At 36.2% G+C, this 12691-nt stretch overlaps 2 protein-coding genes across 5 annotated transcripts in view; one reads left to right on the top strand and one right to left on the bottom strand.

Annotated features, from left to right (window-relative positions):
• The window catches only part of LOC139747385 (sialin-like), a 35342-nt gene extending 34220 nt beyond the window's left edge, over positions 1 to 1122 (bottom strand). The window contains exon 1 of one of the 2 annotated variants that reach the window (XM_071659669.1): positions 881 to 1122. The gene's annotated coding sequence lies outside the window, so the exon portion shown is untranslated. The remainder of the gene's footprint in view (positions 1 to 880) is intronic. The other variant, XM_071659668.1, reaches the window with a different exon arrangement.
• Positions 1123 to 1269: 147 nt separating this feature from the next.
• LOC139747386 (voltage-gated hydrogen channel 1-like) lies at positions 1270 to 12269 on the top strand. Of its 3 annotated transcripts, none has more exons than XM_071659673.1 (6): positions 1270 to 1420; positions 3031 to 3213; positions 6353 to 6547; positions 9554 to 9689; positions 9937 to 10138; positions 12211 to 12269. In XM_071659673.1, exons 2-6 carry the CDS (start codon positions 3040 to 3042, stop codon positions 12242 to 12244), a joined length of 741 nt encoding a protein of 246 aa, XP_071515774.1. In that variant the 5' UTR covers positions 1270 to 1420; positions 3031 to 3039; the 3' UTR covers positions 12245 to 12269. The 3 variants fall into 3 exon arrangements, with proteins under 3 accessions (XP_071515774.1, XP_071515772.1, XP_071515773.1); XM_071659671.1 differs by lacking the exon at positions 1270 to 1420 and adding an exon at positions 1427 to 1564; XM_071659672.1 differs by lacking the exon at positions 1270 to 1420 and adding an exon at positions 1475 to 1626.
• Positions 12270 to 12691: the final 422 nt, after the last annotated feature.

Here is a 12691-nt window from a genome sequence, read left to right as displayed (position 1 = left end):
TGATTCACCTTTAATGGTTGGCTATGTGAAGGTAAATGTATGTCTGATCTCATGATTCAAGGTAGTGTGCAAATGAATTATTCTATAACATTGTAGGAGTAGGGGAAAAAATTTACTTTGTCACAAGTGGCACAAGTTGGGGATATATGCAAGATAGTATTTACTGTGTAAGATTAGAATTTAAGGTTAAAACCATATATACAAACCTCCTATTTCTAAACAGCCAATTGGGTTTAGGATGCGAAGGAGTACGCACAAATGAAAGTTTCTGGATGGTAATTATATGTATAACATAGATACCACAGATGATAGGCTATTCAAGGTGACAGTCAAACAATTGGGAATGCAAGTAGAGACAAGACTGCTGTAGAAATGAATAGATTCAGTGAGGGAAGTAATTAAGGCTAAGGAAATTTTGGATGATATAACGGGCATAAGTGAGGACTGGATGAACTGTAAGTATTTTGTGTACGTAAGTGGTTTGAATGGATGCTATTTACTGTGCAAAAAGAAAATATAAAACACTGGTCATAGGTTATGTGCATAATTATATTTTAAGTAATATGTTCCTGCTCTACCCATTGAAAACTGGAATTGGAATTAAATATGAGAAACTGGTCATTAATCCAAACTGGAACATGCTACTTGAGAAATTACAAAGAGCACCTGAAAGAGGATAAAATAGAAATGAAAAAATGTAACCTAAATAGAGTGGACTAAATTAGAAATATGAGTAAAAAACATGCACATTATATATATATATATATATATATATATATATATATATATATATATATATATATATATATATATATATATATATATATAAAGTGCAGGCATATTTTGAATTGACTTAACTCTCTGGGATATAATACTATACCTCAGCCACGTACATAATCTACTTGAATGACTCGACAGTTAACCAGTCAAACAACTCTCGAGTTCGGCTGTGAGAAGCCCTTGATTTAACTTTCATATTTTGTATGTGAAAACTTGGAAAGGAACAGATAAATTAAAAAGGCTAGATTAGAAAAAAAAGACGATTTAATTCATTACTCAAATAGAAATCTTTTTTTTTTTATAAAATGTGACCCTGTATAACCCAGTGCTAGGCAACCACCGTCTTGTTTATAAACATATCATGTCAAGTATGACGTCTTAAGTTTCGTTCTTGTAAGAAATGAAAAACAGAAACTTGAGGATAGACATTCTATTAATATAATTAGTGTGGCTATTAACACATTCATATACATTAAATCTTCAACAACGGAAAGCCATTTAGTACAAATGGTATTGAAAAGATTATGTTGAATTATTCCAAGGGAATTTATTTAAATATCCTTTGAATAGTAAAAGATATTTATTCTCCAATAGTTCTTCATACATCAAAGATACGTAAGAGCTTAAGTAAATATTGGAGGTAAACATTTAAGTACGCAGGTGCACATTTAGACAAGTTAATTATAGGTCTTGAAGTACAGTCGCTGTTTTGTGCAGCAGACGTGTCAAAGTATTTCTTTGTGTAACTGAATACTTATACCTGCATAACTAAAGCTCATCAACGGTAATTATAGCAATTACTTTGTGAGTGGTTGGTGCATTTACTTAAGTGATGGCATTGCAAAGGTGTGCTATTCTTTATTGACGTATTAACAAGAGTAATAATGTAATGGACTGTTTTACTTTGTTGAAAGAATTCCTTCCTGCATTTACATAGGTTGGGCTACATTGTTGCGTTAGATTATGTTTCTTTGATCGTTCATTTCTCTCACGAAACTTATGCTGAATGAGAAAATTGCTTCAGATATCTATAATGCCTATCAGAACTTGTTCTTCTGAGTGAAATAAGTAGTTTCACATGTTTATCAGTAAAAATTGCTAATGGCATTTCCATGGCATCATACTTCACCTTTAGAGTCTCTTATTGGCTTTTATTTATTGTGTCTTTGCACATAACATGGAACTTAATCGTGGTCACATTGAAAAGTCTAGATCATATACTCTTTAAGCTTTTTCCTAGCATCTAAGAAACTGAATAGTTGAAGATATAAAGAAGTGAATGGCTTAAGACCTATAACTTGTTTGTATTTTACCTGAGCACCCCCCCCCCTCCCTTTTAGGGTTTAACTTGATTAGAACTTGGCTCCTAATATAAAGAAAATTGCATCTTTGTCCCTGGAATTCATTTCAGGAGCTTTTGATATTCCCGAACAATACTAATGCCCTTTGTGTTATTTTACTTCAGAGTTTTATTCTGAACTGAAAGGACACTAGTGTTCCATGGCATACCTTTCTAGTCAGTATACATTATTGATGCTTATAAGAATGATATAAGCTGAAACAAAGGTAGTTTTTGAGATGATAGATGCATAAATTGTAGTTGTTTGATTTTGATGAAAATGGTTGCAGTGGATTCCTTACATTCTGCTAGAGCTGATAGAGCTGTATACTTTTCTCATTGTATCACCTCTTATCTTTTGTGCTTTCTCACATACATATGAAGTCTTTGACTATACGATGACCTGCATATTGTTATAAAAACTGATAAACTCTCATTCAACTGTTTTGTCAATTGAAGCAGACTACTTATCCTATTCTTATCACTTAAATTTTGTCCTGTGAAGAACAGATTTATTATGCCCTTTTTTAGCCCATTTTTCTTGTCCCTGTTCCACATACAGCAATTCTTGCTTCTAGAATATTCATACGCAACTTGTGGACAACTTGATGCAAACGTTTTATATATACTTGCACCATTTTGGTTTTCTTTTGAAACCATACATTCTCTCCACTCCTTCTAATCAGTCTTCAACTCACCCTTTCACTTATCCTTTCATATTGCCTTTTACAGGGAGCTACTTCAGTTGATTTGAATCCCCAGGATTTCATTTAGGTTCTTTGAAACATATCCTTTAGCTGTAGCTGTGTGTTACTGCATGCAACATATTATACATAGCTTTTACTATTTTTGCAGGATGTTCTTGCTGTTTAAAATGGCAGAAGTATAGAATGAACTGTAATTTTTTTCAGGAAAAGATCATGGAAAGAAACAAAAGTGAGTTAGAATGTGGAGAAGGAACAGATGATGAACCTCCTCGGGGACTACAGGACACTCTTAGTCTTGACTCAACTTCCTCGGATGGTATTGCCCTAAGATCACGAACTTCAGTGAGACAGCAGTTGCAGCATTTTATACGCTCCACTCGATGTCAGGTACCCTTAATGTCAATCATTAAACAATCAAACTTCTAGGATACAGAGATGGATATGGTAAAGATGTGAGAGAACATTATCTATTTAGAATATTTTGTTTTCCACTTATAACACGCGATATAAAGTCTGCAAAAAACATTGTCCTTCCTCATATATTTTCAAAAGCAATATGCAGCTAAGGTTTATTATGGGTACAAGCATATGATGCTTTCATCATGCATCTAGTCACAGAGACTAGTGTTTATAATGGTGTGAGTACCGTCAACCCCACATCAGTGTGCTTCAAGCCATCTTGAGAGAATCATTTTCTCTCTTTACTCTTCCAGGCTGCCAGTTCATTTTATGAATTTCATCTCTGGGGGCTGCATTTCTTCCACCTGTGCTTTATGATGGTTAGCTCCTACATTTCTGTGGTGGAGAAAGCCTGAATTTTTGCCTGGAAGCAAGAAAATGTGGGTATGCTTGAGATTTCTTAAGTGCACTGGATGCTCAGAATGCACAGTCAGGTTGCTGCTTTCTGCAACACCTTATCAGTGCTTCGTATCATCCAGGAGATCTAGACCCTGTGGACACCAAACATGGATGTAGAATTCTTGAGAAACCTTGCCAATTCCCATACCCAGACACCTGCTGGTGATAATCAAGGGCAAAAGAGAGATGACTAATAAAATGTAAATGGGACATTGCCTTTGAAAGCATATGGAAAGGCAGAATTATTTTAGAAAATCAGAAGTACTATTTTAGGGGCATTATAAGACCTTTTCAGGAATGAGCTGCATTACTTCAGAAAAGGTAGAATCCAAGAAATTTAACTTTATTGCAAATAATGGATGAAATATGAAGTGAATGAACTTCAGAAGGATTTTTTTTCGCTAAATATGAAAGATGTTTCATTTATGATACAGTAAACCCCCTTTCTAATGGACTTCAGTATCTAAAGGACCCTTTGGACCCCACCAGACTAAATTTAGGGTCTAACAGAAATTTTCATAAAAGTTTATTGCTGCATAAACTTTCTTCATTATCATATAACATTCATTTTCTAGCTACTCTTTGCACTCACAGTATCATCATGTAGCTTATTGTATTCATCTTTCAGATACTGTACGTTTCTTGCTTAGTTGTTTTGCCATGACTTATCAGTCTCTCTTTGCTGAGTTCAGAATAATGTCTACTCTTGACATTGTCCCTTTGATTCAGAGGCTTGAAAGCCTCTCTTCTTGATGCTTTTTGTTAGACCTTTTCTATCTAATTTATATGTTCCTTCAAGAGAAGTGACCAAATTTGAGATGCATATTGTAATTTAGGTCTCATATGTGCTCTGATAGTTTAAGCATTTTCTTATCCGTAAACTAAAATGTGGTGTTTATATCATACAGATGATTTGCCTCCTTAATAGTTTTTCTGATTTGGTGTTCTGGCAATAGGCTGTAATTACTTAATATTTGTAGAGTATAGAGAGGAAGCTCTATACTCATGGGGCTCCATCTCTTGAACGTTCTCTACTATCATACACCTTTTTAAAGTTGTATGCTGTCTGAAACCACCGGTACATCACTGAGATTCTTCTCTTCGTCCACTGCTTTGATACTGTAAAAGTACTTCTTTACTTCCTTTCTAACTTGTTTCTTCCTCAGTTTCTTGCTGTGACCTCTGGTTGTTCTATCTGTGCATCTGTTAAAGAAATGTTCACTGTAGACATTGTTGAATTGATTCATATACTTTAAGATTGTAATCAAGTCACCTCGTGCTCTCTTTTCCATGATGGGCAGCTTTATAACATCAGGACTTTCCCTGTAAGTGAGCTATGTTTCTTAGTGTATCATCTTTGTTGCCCTCCTCGGGACTATCTTTATTGTCACATTGACTTAGAAACTTGAATTTTGTCATCAAGTCTCCCTTGTTCATTTCTTTACCAAAATGGGTATATTTTAACCTCCAACCTCTCCCTGTAGTTCAGTTCAGTTATTTTAGGTGTCATCTTTGCTTCCCTTCCCTGGACCTTCTTTGTTAGATCTTTATGTTTCCTCAAGTGAGCTGACATAGCAAGAGATGCACACATTATTCTAATTAAGGTCTAATATAGCTTGCTACTAGCACATTGAATGTCTCCTTTTCCTTGTCCTTGAAATGCAGATGTAAATGATAAAGACCAGTAAACTGGTTGCCTCCTTTACTGTTTTCCTCATTTGGTGTCATGGTAATAGGTTAGGTGCAATGTCTACCCCCATTTCATACCAGAATGTAGTCTTGTGAGGGCCTTTTTCACTTGGCAATATCTTCATTACTATACATTTGATTGGTTTGACCTTCGTCAGCCATATATCAGACCAACTGTGGATCTTGTTTAAGTTCCTTTGTGAGTTAATGTGCATTCTGCACTTCTTTCATGACCTTTTCATCATCTGTGAATGTAGTCTAGTCTCTCTGGTATGTAATTTACATAGATAAAGAACATTAATGGCCCTTAGTCTGATCCCTGTGGCACACCATTGGTAACCCCAACCCAATCAAAAAAAAGTTCATATGATGTGTTCTTAGGTCCTTTCTGCTTACCACTAGGATGATTTACAATATCAAAGGAATCTTCCTCTTGCTGATTTGATGATCCACTTGTTTACAGCCTCCTGTGTAGGGCAGCATCAGGTGCCATCTAGCTCTCAAAGATCATACAGTTTGTTCATCCATCTAAAACAGAGCTTATTCCATCATGAAAGTTTAAAAGATTTGTTATGCATAACCTCTTTTTGCTGAACCTGTGTTGCCTCTTACTTCAGTTTTGTTCCCTTTTGCAAGAGAAAATTCATTTGCTTTCTGTTTATCTTTTCTTGCAGTTTACTGATCACATTTTTTAGAGATCCTGGCATGAAGTTCACTGCAATTTCCTGATCTCCATACTTGAAAATAGGCACAGCATGTTCTTTCTTCCATACCCTTGGCATTTCAACCTCTTCCCCATGACTTTTTTCAACAGCCTTTCAAATGTGTACATTCCCTGAGCACATATGGAGAGACTTCATCAAGTCCATGCAGACCTCATCAGATTTGTGTGTATGTGTTTGTGTGCAAACGTATGCATGGATGTGTGATCAGGTGCACATATAGATTGTATAATATTTTTTTGTTTACTTTTTGATAGGTACTAGTGGTTGCCTTGGTGGTAGTGGACACAATGCTGGTTATCACAGAGCTGCTTTTGGACCTGGAGATGAATGGGGCTTCCTCTTCCATACCATTTGTTTTGCACACTCTCTCCCTTAGTGTTCTGGCACTCTTCATTGTTGAAACAGGACTCAAGATATATGCATACCAGTTTGATTTCTTCACTCACAAAGTAATGCAGAATGAGTACATATTCTTTTTTAGTGTTTAGATCTGTTGCCAGCAATAATCTAAGGCTTGTATGTACACTACATTCTTCACTGTTAAAGCACAGAAATATGAAATATGTACTTTTTTTTAGAACTCTTGATAGTAGTATTTTTAGGTTTCTTTATATGCATGTTAGCTTATGTACTTAAACTTTTTTGTTGCTTTGCATTGAGCTCTCACATATATGATTTTAGTTCCTGTTAAGGCTAATGAAGATAAACCTTTTGGTGGCATAAGCTTTCACCTTTTATTTGTTTCATTTCATTAATTATTACTATATTGTAACAGTTTTGTATATATATTTGCTTTCATAGTGTAGAGAAAAACCTGATAGATATTTTGTCCATTGTTGTTGAATATATGACATCAGAATATATGGAAATAAGCAGTGACTGGTATATTGGAGAAGAATTGTAATGAACAGTTAGGCAGAGTATGTGGAAATAGGCAGACAGGAGTTTTGGAAAGTAATTGAAATGAGTAGATAGGCTTTGAATAAAGATTAAGAATTTCAGTAGAGTAGATTTTAACTTTTTTTGGACATTAGAGCCACAAATTACTTGGGTTAGGTATGCCACATGTTTTGAGCCAACCTCCTCACTTGTCCATGATAAGTTAGTGCTCCTGATAAAGCCTTCTAATTCCAGTCAGTAAGATAGATGAACATAGTTGATAATACCACGGTCATACTAATTGCAAGGACATAAGTAAGGCCAATACATCCTGGAAATCTGTTTGAAAAATTCTTTTCAAAACCAATACTGCAATTATTACTAAAGGGTTATTATATCTTCTTGCCTTTGGCATCAGTGCAGTTGTTTTTGAAAAGTATTCAATGTTCAGACCCTGAATGAACTTGTGAATATCTTTGCCACTTCCCTTAAATGTGTTACCATGTTGTGCAAACCAGTAGTCTTTGTGTTTATAATGCTAATTTTTTGAAAAATAATCTAATATCTGATGGCATTATTAGGTGTGTGTTTGCCAACCTTCTCACCTTGAATTGGATGGCTTTGTTTGGAGAACCACATGATTGTGGTCTGGTAAAAAGTCTGTTAAAACACATACTTTTCAGATGCTCAGAGCCTACATTTTTGCCTAAAAATATAAGAATAAAGAGAGAAACAAGCTCCATAGTAAAATATCTCTGGCAAAAACAACTTATCCTCATTATGTGAAACCAACGTAGTGCTGATCTTTGATCGTAACCACTGTTAACCTAGAGTCTACCATCCACCAACATACGCCTAGCTACCTCCTTTTTTGACATCATGAGTCCCATTACCCAAGGAAATTTGTATATATATATATATTTTTTCACTTTTTTAAGTTTTGATGGCTTACTCTTTTCAAATCCTCAGTATTTCATTTATGGACCTCCATGGTGTATTGGCTAGCATTGCTGACCATGATGCATTTACAAGTTTCCTGGGGTTGAGTGCATTAGGACTGAATCCTTGTTGCAGCATCTGGTTCACAGTCAATCCAGCTGTTTATATTCCCCTATGGGTTGGATAATAAATTGGGTACCTGGCAGAAGCTAGGTTTCCTGATGCTACCTCGCTGATGTGGGAAACAGCAATTGAGTATGATGAATAAAACAGACGAAGAATGGCCCATCCACTCACATACACGTTTATATACATAAACACCCTCATACGCACATATACATATCAACATATACATACATATACATATCAACATATGCAGACATATACATACATTCATCCTTCATCCATTCCTGTTGCTACCACGCCCCAAAGGAAACAGCATCACTACCCCCTGCCTCAGGAATGTAGCGCCAGGAAAACAGACAAAAAAGGGCCACATTCATTCCCACTAAGTCTCTAACTGTCATGTGTAATGCACTGAAACCACAGCTTCCTATCTGCATCTAGGCCCCAAAGACCTTTCCATGGTTTACTCCAGACTCTTTACATGCCTGATTCAGTCCATTATTATTATTATTATTATCAACATATGTGTGGAAGTCGAGAACATTATCTCGGAAAGCAAAAATAGGTATGTTTGAAGGAATAGTGGTTCCAACAATGTTGTATGGTTGCGAGGCGTGGGCTATGGATAGAGTTGTGCGCAGGAGGATGGATGTGCTGGAAATGAGATGTTTGAGGACAATGTGTGGTGTGAGGTGGTTTGATCGAGTGAGTAACGTAAGGGTAAGAGAGATGTGTGGAAATAAAAAGAGCGTGGTTGAGAGAGCAGAAGAGGGTGTTTTGAAGTGGTTTGGGCACATGGAGAGGATGAGTGAGGAAAGATTGACCAAGAGGATATATGTGTCGGAGGTGGAGGGAGCAAGGAGAAGAGGGAGACCAAATTGGAGGTGGAAAGATGGAGTGAAAAATATTTTGTGTGATCGGGGCCTGAACATGCAGGAGGGTGAAAGGAGGGCAAGGAATAGAGTGAATTGGAGCGATGTGGTATACCGGGGTTGACGTGCTGTCAGTGGATTGAATCAAGGCATGTGAAGCGTCTGGGGTAAACCATGGAAAGCTGTGTAGGTATGTATATTTGCGTGTGTGGACGTATGTATATACATGTGTATGGGGGTGGGTTGGGCCATTTCTTTCGTCTGTTTCCTTGCGCTACCTCGCAAACGCGGGAGACAGCGACAAAGTATAAAAAAAAAAAAAAAAATTGTTATTATTATTATTATTATTATTATTATTATTATTATTATTATAATACTTGATCGCAGTTTCCTGCTTCAGTGAGGTAGCAGTAATCAGATGACCTTGATCATGGAATTCAGTCGTTCATGCTATCTCATTTGACATAGAAATGAATATTCATATATTGTTGCATTGGGTTGCTTACCAGAATGAAGCCTTTAGTGGAGTTTATATAGCAAACTTACTTATTGGTTTTGTAAGGAAATGATGTGGTGGACCACTCATCCATGAATTTAATGGTATTTTGGGCCTGAATGTAATTTAGAATCACTTTTCAGGGAGATGTATTTGATGCCATTGTTGTAATAGTGGCTTTGTTCCTTGATGCTGTTTACCTTCACTCCCATGATGCCCATACTGGGGTTGGTCTCATAATAGTACTGCGGCTGTGGAGAGTAGTTCATATACAAAATGGTAAGTTTTTATTTGAGCTGCTCTGCCAAGTTCTTTTGAATCCCTGCTATATTTATGTTATCCATTACTTACACATATCCCTCTTTGTTACTAGTAACAAGTAGTTATGATGTGAATATTAAGCACTTATGTCTTGTATTTTTGGTTGAAGTTTAGTTGCTAAGTATGTTATTGTCCCAACTGTGCTTGTTCATTTTCCAACCATACATTTTAATTTATAACCTTATATTCTGTATTTTTCATTCAGCAATGGTGATAAAAGTTAAGAGGGCTGGAGAAAAAAGATTGCTTGAGGAGCAGCAAAACAGATATCTTGCAGAGCAAGAGGTGGAAAGGTACCGCACTTACAGCTATGCCCAAGATGTATACATCAAAACACTCCAAGATCTTTTGAGAAGGAATGGTATTTCGTATCAAGAGGAATGCAGAAGTATTCCTGAAATCAAAAGGTATTTTTGTGCTCTGTGTAATTTTTTTGAGTAACAGTGTCTTGACTCATTGAGTGCATGTGGTTCAAATATATTTTGAGATTGTTGTTTGAGTCCAGATAAAGTGAGGAATGATGAATTCACATGGATTTATGATATTGCAAAAAGGAATGGCTCATGAAAAAATAGACAGTTTGCTGATGTACTTGGTGTACATGAAAATGTGACTAGCAGGGTAACAAGTCTATTTTAGGAAGCCAAGCATTCCTGACATTCTTGCATTCCTGCAAGGTTTTGGCTGGGGACCCAGATTTTGCTCATATTCACCTCAAAGTGTACATGTGGTCCTGCATGAAAGCTTCTTACCTGAAACTTCTTTCAAAAAGAGATACAAGTCCATATAGGGAAGTGAAGTGTAAGAGGCTGAAATTTGTATATGTCATTAGAAAGGAAAACTTATAAGCTTTGTGCTGGAGGAGAAGACTAAAAGTGGGTGAGACTTCTGAATGGAATGAAGTGAAGAGTTTCATCTCAGGCTTACAAGATAAGTCAGACAAATATGTAAATGAAGATGTAACACTATTAATGAAGGACAAGTGATGTGAAAAGATAGATGAAGAAATGGCAAAATATTGAGAAGCTGTTTGAAGGTAAACAGCTTATTTGCACTATGAGGAAAGTCTCATGGAGGTAAAGATACAAGTTTTAGGTATGGTAGAGTATGTCAGCTGGAAAGTTTTATGATATGATTTATGGGAATGAAACATTGGTTTACATGGATGGAGAGAGTCTATGGTGTGGAAATGGCTTTAGTGAGATTAGAATATTGGTTAGAAAATGAATAGGGCAAAAAATGAGGATGTTAACCCCCTAACTGCTGTGTTGTATATAGTACAGTGTGCCTCTGGCAGTTGACTACAAGCATGCCATGTGCAATCTATGGCTTCCAGGAATTCCATCTGTGGTAAGTATGGGAATAGTGAGTCAGAAAATAATTGCTTGCAACTCAGACATTGTTTCCACATCCTTTGCCTGTATTTTTTCCATTCATCTGATGCAAGGCATCAGTGGATATTATATATAGATAATGTATATAGATTTGTGATATGAATAATGAAAATGACACAACATATATCTGTGGAAAATGGAAGATTATAACATAATTATATATTGAAGTGTGTTTATATTATGGCATAAGGAAGGATTTTATCATATGGCTAGTAATGTTGCAGCCTGAACATTTATTCATCTTGAAAGCTTGCCACACATGGAAATAAAGTTTTAAAGGTGATGAAAATGGATAAGGAAAAATGAGAATATTAACCGATTGACTCCTAATGTGCTGAATACAGTATGATATACTTCTGGTAGTTGACTGTAAGAGCATCAGATACTTTCTGGAGCTTCCAGAATTCCTGAGTGCAGTAAGTACAGTAGCAGTGGGTTAGAAAACAATTACTGGCAACAAAGACAATGTTTCCACATCCATTATCCATATTTTTTCCACTCAACTGGTGAGTACCCATCAAAATGCCAAATCTCCAATTTGGTCATCTACATTCTCCTTGTTCCCTCCACTTCTGACACATATATCCTCTTTGTCAACCATACCTCACTCATTTGCTCCATATGTCCAAACCATTTCAGCCCACCCTCTTCACCTCTCTCAATCACACGCTTTTTATTACAACACCTTTCTCTTACCCCCACATTACTTACTTGATCAAACCACATCACACCATTTATTGCCCTCAGACTTTTCATTTCCAACACATCCACCCTCCTTTGCAAAGACTTAGCTATAGACCATGCCTTGCATCCATATGATATTGCTGGTGCTACTATAGCTTCAAACATATCCATTTTTGCCCTCCTACATAACAACCTCTTTTGAGTTTGGCCAGATTTGATTAAATGCATGTAATGTATGTAAGATAATATTGAAATATTCATGATAGGTCTGTTGAATTTTTTTTAAGGTGAGATTTTCAGAAACAGCTTAGTGCCAATGTTTGTGAAACATATATGATGACCTTAAAAGATTAAGTTTTATATACTATTGGTTCTTTATTAATTGACATAAATTCTTCCAGAATCAAAGTTGTAGCTGAGGTGAATACTAAATAAAAATCCTGGAAAATCAAGATATTTGCAAGCTTAACATTACATTCTTGTGAAACAGTTGATTGTTATACCAAAATTTATGTACATATTTTTTTAACATCTTTGTAAACATATAGGTTACAATTTTTTTTTTTCTTTTGCTTTGTCGCTGTCTCCCGCGTTTGCGAGGTAGCGCAAGGAAACAGACGAAAGAAATGGCCCAACCCACCCCCATACACATGTATATACATACGTCCACACACGCAAATATACATACCTACACAGCTTTCCATGGTTTACCCCAGACGCTTCACATGCCCTGATTCAATCCACTGACAGCACGTCAACCCCAGTATACCACATCGATCCAATTCACTCTATTCCTTGCCCACCTTTCACCCTCCTGCATGTTCAGGCCCCGATCACACAAAATCTTTTTCACTCCATCTTTCCACCTCCAATTTGGTCTCC

Source organism: Panulirus ornatus, chromosome 68 (assembly GCF_036320965.1).
Source record: "Panulirus ornatus isolate Po-2019 chromosome 68, ASM3632096v1, whole genome shotgun sequence".
NCBI classification, from domain to species: Eukaryota; Metazoa; Arthropoda; class Malacostraca; order Decapoda; family Palinuridae; genus Panulirus; species Panulirus ornatus.
This window is presented reverse-complemented; position numbering and strand designations above follow the sequence as displayed.